We start from the raw sequence: 11,526 nt of genomic DNA on the forward strand, positions 1-11,526 counted from the left end.
GGACCTGAACCCAGAGCCACCAGGCCACCCGCTTACAAGCGCACGCGGTTGCGGCGTTTGCTGTTGCCGGGCAACGCCCGTGGCGTCACAACTGCGGCTCCTGGAACGTCTGGCGCGAGATCCCTCCGGGGGCGCTGGAGATCCGAGCGCATGAACTCCGCTCCCCAGCTCAGAGCTCAGCAACTTTGCCCGTCAGGCTTAGATGGGAGAGACCCTAGAGGGGAGACCTCTGGCAGAGGCTCGAGGCTTACGGCGGAGTGGGACAAGGACCTTGATCTCCCTGTACTGATTCATGAGAAGGCTTCCACAGCCTACAGCTCCCGGACAATTGATCCCACTCTCATTTTTCCTGAGCCTTAAGATGTTAAGAGTGAAGCAGAAGGATCATAAGTTCAAGGCCAGCCCGGGCAACATAAATAGTCATCAAAATAAAAAGGGGTGAGGGTGCAGCTTAAAGGTGGAGCGTCCCGGAGTTGGATCCCAGAACTGGGAGGCAGGAAGTCAAAGTCTTTTGGATGGAAAGGTCACTCAGCACAGCCCCCATCCAGAAGAGCGGCTCTGTCGCCTCCTCTAGAATCCCTTCTGCCTAAAAACACCAGGTGTCACTTACATGCCAGGCACTGCAACAGATGCTGGGGAGACAGCCCTCCTCACAGCCAGAGTCTAGCAGGGGGACTGATATTGAAAACAAAAATCCCAGAAAGTCCCATAAATGAAAAAGTACAAACTAAAGAACCAATTCTGTGCACCATCTAAAAAAGCAACCTGAGTCTAGCCCAGTAATGGCAAACCTTTTAGAGCTTTCAAATATAACAGCCCACTGCAACATGCATGCCCAAGGTTCGCCATCACTGGCTAGTCAGTCAGAACAGGTATCCTGAGACTGACTAGAGCTGCACTATGACAGCTCAGGAGCTAACCAGGATAAGCAGCCTAAGGGAGAGGAGGATGATAAGTCATGTCTGGGCTGTGCAAAGGTCCTGTGGCATGTTGCAGAAGCAGAACGCAAGCCCAAGTTTCCAGAGCACATGGTCTTGAATCTTTTTCCTATACCCACTGTAGGCTTAAAGTAGAAGAGGGAAAGGAGGGAGGATTTGATTAAACCTACCCCATCCCTTCTGGACACTGTCAGCCCCCACGTGCAGGACCTCATTACTCTGTACCAGAGCAGGGTATGTTTTATGTTTAGAAACAAACACAAGACAGGCAAACTGAATGAAGACCATGCCTTTCAAGAAAAAGTCTGCACTCCACAATCAGAAGAAATGCATTTTATTTGTCTCACAGTCCACACAGTAAGGAAAGTTGGGCTTCCTGGATGGTGCTAGCTGGAACAAAGACAAAACTGTGGTTTGTGAGTAAGACACAGGGACCTGCACCCATGGGCAAAACCCCTGCCCTGTCTGTAACTCGTGATCCACAAACGCTGCTTGGAGGGATGCTAGGGGGCTTGCTGAATCTCCACCCCTCTTAGCTGGTCCATAGCACGCCCCACCCCTCCCAAAGACAGTCTGGCCCAAGTGCTGGCCAATCGCCAGGCTTCCTTAAGTGCCGGTCTCTGGAGCTGCAGTCCTAGGTGTGGGATTTCCCTAACCCTCTCCCTGCTGGGGGAGTGATGCCAGAGGCTCCCCCAGAGACCAGCACTCTGCCCAGGAAGGGTGGGCTCCAGCACAGGTGGCTAGAGGAGTGCCAGCTGCCCACTCACATTCAGCATGCAGTCAGTGCAACGTTTCCAGTGAAAAGAGCCCCAAAGGACATTCCTCTAGTTCTAGTGGCACCTGACTCAAAGTGGTAAGGTCCCTAGCTAAGATCATGTCCTAGCGGGGGCTGCCAGCTGGGACATCAGGCGTGCCTGCCTCCTCTCCGTTCTGTTGGGGCTGCCCCCCTGCCCAGTCAGAAATCTGTTACTTCCAAGGCACTGATCAGCAGACCCCCACACCCTGATGGCAGAGAGGGTGGTTCCAAGACTCCTAACCTGGCTCGGCCTCAGGAATACAATTTCATCCAAAATGAACTTGTCCCACGGCTTGGCTGGGTATATTCATATTTATCTGCCAAGTCTTACGAAGGTGATGCCTGGACTCATCAGGCACCGGAACGGCCACCTCCTTCCACTCCAATGGCTTCCCCAGCTCTCCCCCGCCTGCTGAGGCCCAGCTCCTCTGACAGGGCTCTCTACCTTTGGGGACTCTGTTCTGTCTCATCCCCATGGGCCTGGCTTGGTGAGAAAGGTGGCCCTGACACCACGGCCAGGCCTATATCAAAGGAAACACCAGGATCAGGTGGCTGTCTGAGGTAGCCATCAAACCAAGGTGGTCTGCAGGGTGAGCTGGGCAGGGCAGCTCTGTGCTGGGCGCTCCTGGGCCAGAAGGAAAAAGCTCGGGGGCCAGGAATCACACTCCATGGGTCTGGTTTCCTGCCAGGAGCTCTCCAGAGCCTCCCAGGCAAGGACTAAGGCCTGGCCTCCTGGGGAGAGGGCTGTACCACTCACCCAGTGAAAAGCTCTTGTGCAAGGAGCAAAGCGTTAGCCTGCAAGACAAGCACCCCCATCACCCCGAAGTTCCAGGAAGCCTGGAGCTCCACTTGCTCCTCCTAGGATCTGGGCGAGCCCCACACGCAATCTCAGGGCTCCCCTCCTGCAGGCAGTGAAGCGATGGAAGACTGGTCCGGGGACAGAGACCGACAGAGATGGCGGCCGCTGGGGTGTGAGAAGGGCGGAGCAGCTCCTGCGGCTGGAGCCAGGGCCAGACTGGCCTGTGATCAGGGCCCACTTCCTAACCCAGGCCCAGCAGCTCTGCCTCAGACTTGGCGTGGCTGAGGGGCCGCAGAGTCCGGGGGGGCCTGCCCTCGGGCCCACAATCCTGCTCCTCGTAGATGGGGTTCAGGCGGCCCATGTCCAGGGGGCAGAACAGGCTGTGCTCCATCCCAGCGTGGTTCTCCACCAGGGCCTCCAGGCTGGGGAACTCTGCCGGCAGGTGCTGGGGAGGAAGGGTCCTCAGCTCTAGGCCCGCCCCATGGCTCAAATGGGGCCCCAGCCACCCCCAGCCACCCCCACTTTGGAAAGCAAGAAACAGAGCTCAGAGAGGTCTCATGTGCTGTCATGGCTGAGCCACACATCCTGTCCTCTCCTCCCGCCTGGGCAGGCCAGTACTTGACTGGAGACTCAGAGGCTGTGTGAGCGCAGCACTTTCCTCCTCTGCTAAAAATGGTCTGGGCTCTAGGGGATGGGAAAGCAAAACTTTTAAAAGCCAGAACTCATATACAAATGTGAGGTGTTACCTAGGCCTGACTCTATTTGAGGCTCCCTCCAAAAGCCCCTTCTAAGGAGGGGACCCTCAGGGACCTGACACCACTCGTGCTCTCCCTGAGTCTCCAGGTCAAGGCCCAGCCAGCAGAGCAGGGGCGGGGCCAAGTGGCCCTGGACCAATGAGGAAGGAGCAAGGCCACACAGGCAGGATGGAGTGGCTAAGAGGGGAGCCAGAGAGAGCCAATGGGAGCAGGCCGGGCCAGCTAAAGGGGTCAGCCTTAGAAAAGGGACGGGTAGGAAGGACACAGGGTGGGTACGATGATGGGGTAGGGCCAGGACCATGCCATCCCCACCTCCTGCGGCTCCCAGGCTCTTACCTCCAGGCAGTACCGGCCCAGGTGGTTCCGGAAGACCTGGTGGGGCACCACACCACACTGTGTCCGCACAGACAGGCACCACTGGCCGCTGGCGCCAGGCTCAGGCCACAGTAGGAAGGCACCAACCACATCCCTCCGCAGCAGAGCGAGTGCACAGGCCCTGGGGCACAGGCAGTAAAGGCTTAAATTAGGACCCCCTAATCCAAAACCAGCCTCAAGCTGCTGGCCTGGGCATGGATGTAATAGCCCAAAGGCATGGAGGTAGCCCGAGGATTAAATAAATGCCCTTAAAAACACAGCACCTGACCTAACATGGCAGCTCAGTATAAAGAAGCTCTTAGGAACTTAAGGGGGCCTACAGGCCTGCCATGGTTGCACACACTTATGCCAGCACTCTGGCAGGCTGAGGCAGGAGGATGGCAAGTTTGAATCCAGCCCAGGAATTTCTCACCTCAGAACCCTGTCTCAAAATTTTAAAAATAAAAAAGAGCTGGTGATATAGCTCAGTGTGAAAGCCCTGGGTTCCACCCCAGTATGGCAAAAAAAAAAAAAAAAAAGACCCTATAAGTCCTTATTTGTTGGAAATTTCAAGACCCCATCAAGACAGAGGGCGAAAGAGCTGATGTCCAGGGCCAGCTAGCCCCTGTGACAGGCTGGGCACTAAGGGCTTTTCCTGATCATCTCATTGATCTCTCTACAGCCTGGGAGGGTGTCCCATTATACACATTTTACGTTTGAGAAAACTAAGGCCCAGGATGGAGAAGTCCCCGGCCTGAGGCCCCTGAGGCTGGAAGCACTGGGCCCATGCACAGGGGTGCGGACACATCAGGGTGCTGGAGATGTCCCATTTCTTTGCACACCCCGGGGACTGGGCATCAGGCCAGGCCAGGCCCTTCCTACCTGGAGAGGCCGGCAAAAGCCCAGATGTTCTCTGTCAGGCTGCCCTCGATCTCCACCAGGCACGGGGGCCCACCAGGACTGCGGGGCCACGCCTCCCATGCAGCAGGATCTATGGAGACCACCCAGGGTCAGAGGGAGAGAGGCCTCCCCTGACCAGCCTGGCCTACCACCTCGGCCCCTCACGCCTCTGTCCTCTCCCCAGGCCCCAACCCGCAGGCCTCGGCCCCGCCCCTGCAGACGGCCCACAAGCCGGCACCCCCGCTCACACCCACTCAGCAGTAAAGCTCGCACACAGCTGCACGGTCAGTGTGCAGGCCTGAAGCTCACACCAGGACGCACGCACACCCAGGCTGCTGAGGCGTGCACAGGCTGCACCCTGACTCACAGGACTCTCTCGCTGACAGCTGCAGCTGGGCCTCGTAGGTGCAGCCCCGGTAGGCCCCAGAGCGGATCACCTTGCTGCGAATGGCCTTCTTGCGCACCAGTGTGGGCGAGCAGTAGGGGTTCCCCAGGCGGGCGTGGCGGGCACTGCGGCCTTCCGACTCGGACAGCTCCTTCTAGGGCACCAAGAGGGGCCAGTGGGCAGGCAGACCCAGGCCCAGCTATGTCAGGCCAGGCAACACCCCTTAAAGCCCACCCCTCCACCATGACCTCCAAGCCCTCGCCCAATGGCCTTGTCCACGGCCCATCCCCGCCCGGGGTGCTGCATACCCCACTAGTGCCCCCTGGCTCCTCTGCTGGCAGCCGCCGCAAGGAGACCAGGGCATGGACGTTCTGCGTGAGCTGATTATGGCTGAAGGGCTCCCGCACCAGGGTAGCAGGGACCCCAGGGCTGGAGAGTGGCTTCGGGGACACGTCCCCTGCAGGCCCGGGGGAAAGGTCAGGCTGTGCCCGCTCTTCAGGGTGCTGCAAGAGGTAAGCGAGCTGGAAGGAGCGACACAGCAGCAGGTACAGAATCTGAACCTAGGGCAGGAGAAAGGCGGCTCAGCTGGAGGACACTCCCTGGGGCTCCCCAGGCACCTGCCTGCCCTCCAGGAGTGCATGCCACTCCCGAGCTTAGGGTGGTCCTCTTTCCCCTTGGGAAAACTTCTACTTGTCCCTCAGAACCTCCCCACCGCATGGTCTCCCTACCAGCCTTCCTTATTCATTTAGGGAGTCCCAAGCACCTACTTTGTGCAGTGCATCCTGCTGGGAGCACAGTCGTCCCCTGTGCTTCACCCCAGCACCTCCTGGGAGAAGTGGCCGGGGTCAGAACCTAGGCTCCGATCTTGGCAGCCACTCAGGACCACGGTGCAGCACGGCACCCTGCGTGCCTCAGTTTCCTCATCCCCACCTCCCTGTGTTCCTCTGAGGGGTGAAGGAAGTGGAACGCAAGCCCAGCAGCTATTTGGGGCCAGCGCATCCACTGTGCGGGGCAGCATGTTGGAATCCTGAGGTGCGGCCACCTGTAACCCCAGTGTCCAGCCCAAGGCTGGACATCCAACAGTGGCAGCAAATGCTTGCTGGACAGAACCACCCCAACCTCTGCTGCCTAACAGCTGTGGTTTACACTGGTCACACTGGCTCTGACTGCCAGATCTATCTGCCCGGGACTCACCCCACCCGCCCGCACAGGGGCATGCACTAGGACAGTCCAAGCCCTGGCCCCAGGCACTGTGCTCAGGGAACTCGAGCTTAGCGACAGACTGAGGCTGGAGTGGTCCTGTTACAGGCTCTGCAGGCAGGCCCACCTAGGAGAGGCAGAAGGGCTTCACAGGGCTTCACGGGCACTGGGGCTGAGCCCTGAGGCATGGAGGTGAGGAGGGCAGGGCAGGCATTCAGGTAGAGAATGGCATCAGCAAAGGCCTGACAGGTGCCCTGCAAGTTTGTGCTCTGGCCCCCAGGAAATGCCAAGGCCACCAACCTGTATGGGGCGGAGGAGTCCTTAGTGGGCAAGGTCAAAGAAGGACTCAGTATGGTACGGGGTAGGTGCCCAGAGGGGCTCAGGCCAGCTCTGCCAAGCAGAGAGGCCTCTGACCCTGGGCCACTCAGCCTCGCTGTGTCCCCTGCCTTGGGCCCTGGGTACCTCTCCAGGCTGGCTGCCCACAAAGAGGTGGCAGAAGAGTCTGCTGGGTGGGCTTCGTGGGTTCCGGGCAACAAAGGCAAACTGGCAGCGGGCTGGGCTCCAGGTAGAGTAGAGGATGCGCCGCAGGCCATGGGCCATCAGGAGTGCCTGGGAGCAGAGTTACCAGACCACATCAGGCTCCTGACCTGTATGCCTGACATCCAAGCAGGGCTACTTCATCTCTGGCCCAAGGCTGCCCCTTCCTCAGCCTCCACGCTGGGCAAGGCTGATGTCTCTGATGTCAGAGGCCAGGAGTGGGGCCTGGAGATTTTTGAAGGGCAAGGGTGAGGGGGACCATCCAGGGGACTCTCAGAGCAGATGGACAGGATGGGGGCTCAGCTGCGCCCCAAGAGCACACACCTGTGCCTGTCCAGCCTCCCTGCACCTGCGCCGGCTCCTCCTACCTCTCCCTCCCCGCTGTAGATCTTGAGACCCTGCAGGCTGAATTTCAGGATGACTGCTCGGCGTCGGGGACAGTCCTGGGTGGAAGAGGGTTGGTGGAAGCTCGCATTATTCCCCACTCGCCAACTCCACTCCCCTTGCCAAGATACACAGCCCCAGGCACTGGATGCTTAGAAGTTGGGAATACAGGTGGCTCCTAGCAGAACCCCCAACCAGGTCACAGCTCCCACCCCACCTATGGCTTCCAGCTGTGGGGTGCACATCCAGGCAGCCCCAAGGAAGTTCCAGGCATGACAGCCAGGGCTACAGGAGCCTGGGTGTAAGTGCTCTCTGCCGCCCCCTGCCCCCCTTTATGAGAGGGAAGGGGCTGCATCTGGTCTCGTGGCTGTGCTCCCACGGGGATGCGCCCCCTCACCTTCAGCGCCCACAGCTGCTGCCGCACCAGCCACACGCCCTCCTGCGCATCCAGGTCATCCACAGGGAAGGAGCCCACATACTGCAAGGCACCGGGTGGGAGGGAGCAAGGCAGGGGAATCGGGCTGCTTCCTCCCAACCCAGCACTGACACACAAATGCTTGGCCCCCAAAGAAGCTGGGGCAGGGCAGGGCAGGGCAGGGCAGGGCAGGGCAGGGCAGGGCAGGGCACCACCTCTGGAGCACAGGCTCTGCCGCTCTCCCAACAGGTGACCTTTGTCAGGTCACACAAGCCACCTCTCTTGCCTGCAGGGCACACTGCAAGGTCTGAGTCAGAGAGGGGACAGGGAGGGAGGTCCTCGACCCCACATGCTCACCACCCCCAGGGCCAGCTCCAGCGACCACCCGACAGGGCACACCCACCTGGGCGAATTTGGTGATGCACCTGGGCCGGTAAAGGGTGGGCCCACAGTCCGAGGCCCTTCGGCCGCCCGCCCCAGCCCTCTGCATGGCCCCCAGGGTGGCCGCTTTAGGCTCCGCAGAGGGAAAGCTGCAAAGGGCAGGAGCAAGCTCAGTTTTCAGGCAGGCAGGGCTCAGTGCTCCCCAGTCAGAGCCTGGCCAGTTCACCCATTCATTTATCCCACTAATCCTCACTGAGCGCCCACTATGCACCACACAGTGTCCTGGGCACTGGAGATGCAGCCCTGAAGAAGCGGCGAAGGCTGCCTCCCTTCACAGGCCGACATTCTCATCAGGGAGAAAGACAGGAAGCTACCCGAGAGCTTCGATGGAGATGAAGCAGGCAGAGGACAGGAAGGCCAGGTGGGGGACGCTGGGGACGAGGTCTGGGTAAGGATCTGGGTGTGCAGGTGAGGGCGTGCAGCTTGTGCAAGTGCTCCATGCTGGAACAGCGGAGCTGACGCCAACCCCTGGGGGTGGAAGTGAGGGGTGCAGATCTGTAATCAGCCTGTAACAGTGCTGGGTATGGGCCTGTAGTCCCAGCTACTAGGGAGGCTGAGGCCAGAGGCTCACTTGAGTTCAGGAATTTAAGGCTATCTTGGGCCAAAGAGCCAGATCGCATCTCAAAAAGAAAAAGAGGAACCAGGGGAAGGAAGGAGGCTGGGAAGGCCCACCAACAGGGATGGGGTGGGGCGGAGCGGTCAGAGCTGCATAATCTGCAAAGGTACAAAGGAAGGCAAGCAGCTGGAGCCTTTAGGCAGACTTTGCCCCAACAGCAGGCTGAATCCAATTTAGGATCTGCCTTAAATGTCAGACGAGGAAATTTAGGCCCTGCCCTGTGGGCAGCAGGGAGCCACAGCCGGCTATAGTGCAGGAGCAGTCCGTGGGGGTGGCCATGAGCTGATGAGGCTGGGGACCCGCTTCACAGGCTGCTGCCTCATTTGGGCCATCCTGACTTCAGCCCATCTCCTAAAGCCCCAACCCCTTTAGATCATGAAAACCAGACAAGGCACTGGTACTGAGGATGTGGAGAAGGTAGACAGCTGCCCTGCTCCTTCCGGGAGCCCCTGCCCACTAGTGAGGATAGGAAGACACTTCCCTTCTGAAATGGTCCTCAAGGGCGGGGGAGCATTTACTCCCGTTTAGAGCTCTGAACCCCAGCTGGTGCTCAATAAATATGAAACGAATGCATCTGGGACCAGCGATAATGAGAAAGAACGGCCGAATGCCTCTGCCATGGTCCCCAGGGACTCAGCTCCCCCAGCCTTTACCAGGGCCAATTTATAAGCTCCCTCTGCCCTATTCTGGCCGGCTCTCTCACCAGCCGACTTGTAATCACTGACTCAGATCAGGGGGTTGGGTCCAAACCCCTGCGACTTCGGGCCAGCTGCCTTGCCGCTCCTGCCATTTCATCAGCAAACCTGGAGGAATGTGAGGAGCAGGTACTCAGCACAATGCCAGCCAGGCTCGGGCAAGGGCTCAGCAAACACAGTCTCACAGGGGACACTCGGGAGGGAACTCAGGAAGACAGCAGGCTCTGGTCACTTTCAGTCCCCTCCTTGCTTAGGCCACACCTAGGAGACTACTCAGTCTGTGAGCACAAGGCCGGGGAGGCCAGCCTGGGGGCCAGGAGAGGGCCGGGATCAGGCAGGGCCTGGCAGGGAAGGGCGCGGCCTGGACATGCTGCTTGCAAGGGACACTGTTAGCACCAGCGGGAACCGATCTCTGCCTGCCCATGACCACCGTCCAAGCCCAGCTCAGGTCAGGGTGCAGGTGCCGGCAGCTATCCATGCCTTTCAATGAGTGGCCAGCACAGGGAAAGCTGGAAAATAAAGACTGCAAGTCCCCTTGAAGCCTTCCCTGGACCCCCATTCTGTCCCCTCCTGTTTTTCTGGGCCATTGCAGCCTCCACTTTGTCTTTTTTTTTTTTTTTTTTTGTACTGAGAATCGAACTTGGGACCTTGTGCTTGCCAGGCAGGCATTTGCACCACTGAGCTATATTTATGGCCCCCAGCCTCCACTTTCTGATCCTGATCATTTTTCACATCGTGTCCTTTCCCTATTGTATATTTGATGTTCAAATAAAATGAAGTTAGGCCCAGGGATTTAGCTCAGCAACACAAGCACCTGCCTGGCAAGCACAAAGTCCCAAGTTCAATTCCCGGTATCAAAAAAAAAAAAAAACCAAACCAACGTTAGATGCACAACTGACACTACAGACACGTGACATCTGTCTCAGGTGAGGAGAAGGGGCTCCCAGAGAAGCTGCCTTTTAACTTGATAATCACACCACCGGGGTGCTCCTGGCAGGGGGGGACAGGGTGGGGAACAGGATGGAAAGACCACTTGGGACAGAAGCAAGACCAGAGGGGGCCAGAGGACAAATGCAAAAGAGATAAAGAGAGGAGGAGGAGGGAGCAATGGGGAGCAGATTTCACACCCTGCCTGTGCAACACACCCCCTCAGGCACCCAGCAGGTGAGAGACAGAAGGAGCCACCAGGGTCAGCACTCACGTCACTGTCACAGGCGGACAGTCTCCTCACTCCAGTCCCAGAGCTGCAGCCAAAGGCCCTCTGTGCTGCACACCGTTCACCTTCACCCGACCCCACCTCATCCCTCTGGTCCTCAGCCTCCCTGGAAGCGGGAATTTTCTTAGCTTCCCCACCTCCCTCCCAAGCCTGAGGAGCACAGTGCATTTCACTCCCAGGGCTGCAGTTGGGGGTTGTCTCTGGGAGCCCTGGAAACATACGGCTTGCACCCCCTGATCTCTGGGACCGGAGAGAAGTTCTACCTAAGAGCCTGGCTGGTCAGCACCTCCCTAAGGAACACCATTGGAATGCGATCAGGCGCGCGCCGGTCCCTCTGAGGTTTTCCAGGAGGCTCTGCGTGGAAGCAGGGGACTGCACAAGTCAGTCGCCCTTCTTGAGCTCACGTGCCGGGCCCTGTGCTGCACCGTCCAGAGTTACACCGCGTCACTGGAGGGGCCACCTTTCCGCATCCTTGGAGACTTCCCAACCTTCAGAGCCCGCGCTCAGCCCGGGGTCCCCGGCAGGAAGGCACAGCTTGCTGGAGAGGAGACGCTCCGGGCAAGCTCAGGACTCTTCCCCTAGGCCCTCCTCCCTCAGGAAAGCAGGCGCCCACCTGGAGTCTGCTGGCTGCCAGTCTGCCCGGGGGAGAGGAAGCAACCATAGGCGGGCACAGCTCAGATCGGACCCTCTAACAGCTGCTCTCCCTCGCCGGCGGCCTCCGCGGCCCCCGCCACATGCTCTGGGGCTGCTCGGGCCAGCAGCCTGGCTCCCACAGTCACAACACACCCACTACGCCACCTCCGCCTGCTCCGGGCCCTGCAGCCAGGGACGCGGATTGTGGGATCCAAAAGGTTGGCCGCTGTGACCCCCGCGCAATCAACCTCTCCCCCTCTCTCCTCCTCCAGCTCCGTCGCTAGAGTTGCGCACTGATCTTTTCCTCCTGGGGACGAGGACCAGGTGGACACGCTCGCAGCCCTCCCGGAGCACCCAATGCGGGGGACTGGGGACATTCATGGGGTCTGAGCGACCCGGGGCGAAACGTGGGCATGTACGGGGAGAGCGCGGCTCCACGCGTGGGGTCGAGGCCGCTGCCCC

At 59.3% G+C, this 11,526-nt stretch overlaps 1 protein-coding gene across 7 annotated transcripts in view; it reads right to left on the minus strand.

Annotated features, from left to right (window-relative positions):
* Positions 1 to 1,256: 1,256 nt before the first annotated feature.
* The window catches only part of Sh2d5 (SH2 domain containing 5), an 11,468-nt gene continuing 1,198 nt past the window's right edge, over positions 1,257 to 11,526 (minus strand). For 2 of the 7 annotated variants that reach the window (XM_013519751.1, XM_013519748.1), the window contains exons 2-10: positions 7,867 to 7,993; positions 7,446 to 7,526; positions 7,033 to 7,107; positions 6,590 to 6,736; positions 5,236 to 5,487; positions 4,910 to 5,081; positions 4,525 to 4,633; positions 3,625 to 3,784; positions 1,257 to 2,978 (exon numbers count right to left, since the gene is read on the minus strand). In XM_013519751.1, coding sequence (XP_013375205.1) covers positions 2,775 to 2,978; positions 3,625 to 3,784; positions 4,525 to 4,633; positions 4,910 to 5,081; positions 5,236 to 5,487; positions 6,590 to 6,736; positions 7,033 to 7,107; positions 7,446 to 7,526; positions 7,867 to 7,953 — 1,287 coding nt within the window. In that variant the 5' untranslated portion in view covers positions 7,954 to 7,993 and the 3' untranslated portion in view covers positions 1,257 to 2,774. The other 5 variants (XM_013519747.1, XM_005394691.2, XM_013519752.1 and 2 more) reach the window with 5 other exon arrangements.

Source organism: Chinchilla lanigera, unplaced genomic scaffold (genome assembly GCF_000276665.1).
Source record: "Chinchilla lanigera isolate Chin_1 unplaced genomic scaffold, ChiLan1.0 scaffold00051, whole genome shotgun sequence".
NCBI classification, from domain to species: domain Eukaryota; kingdom Metazoa; phylum Chordata; class Mammalia; order Rodentia; family Chinchillidae; genus Chinchilla; species Chinchilla lanigera.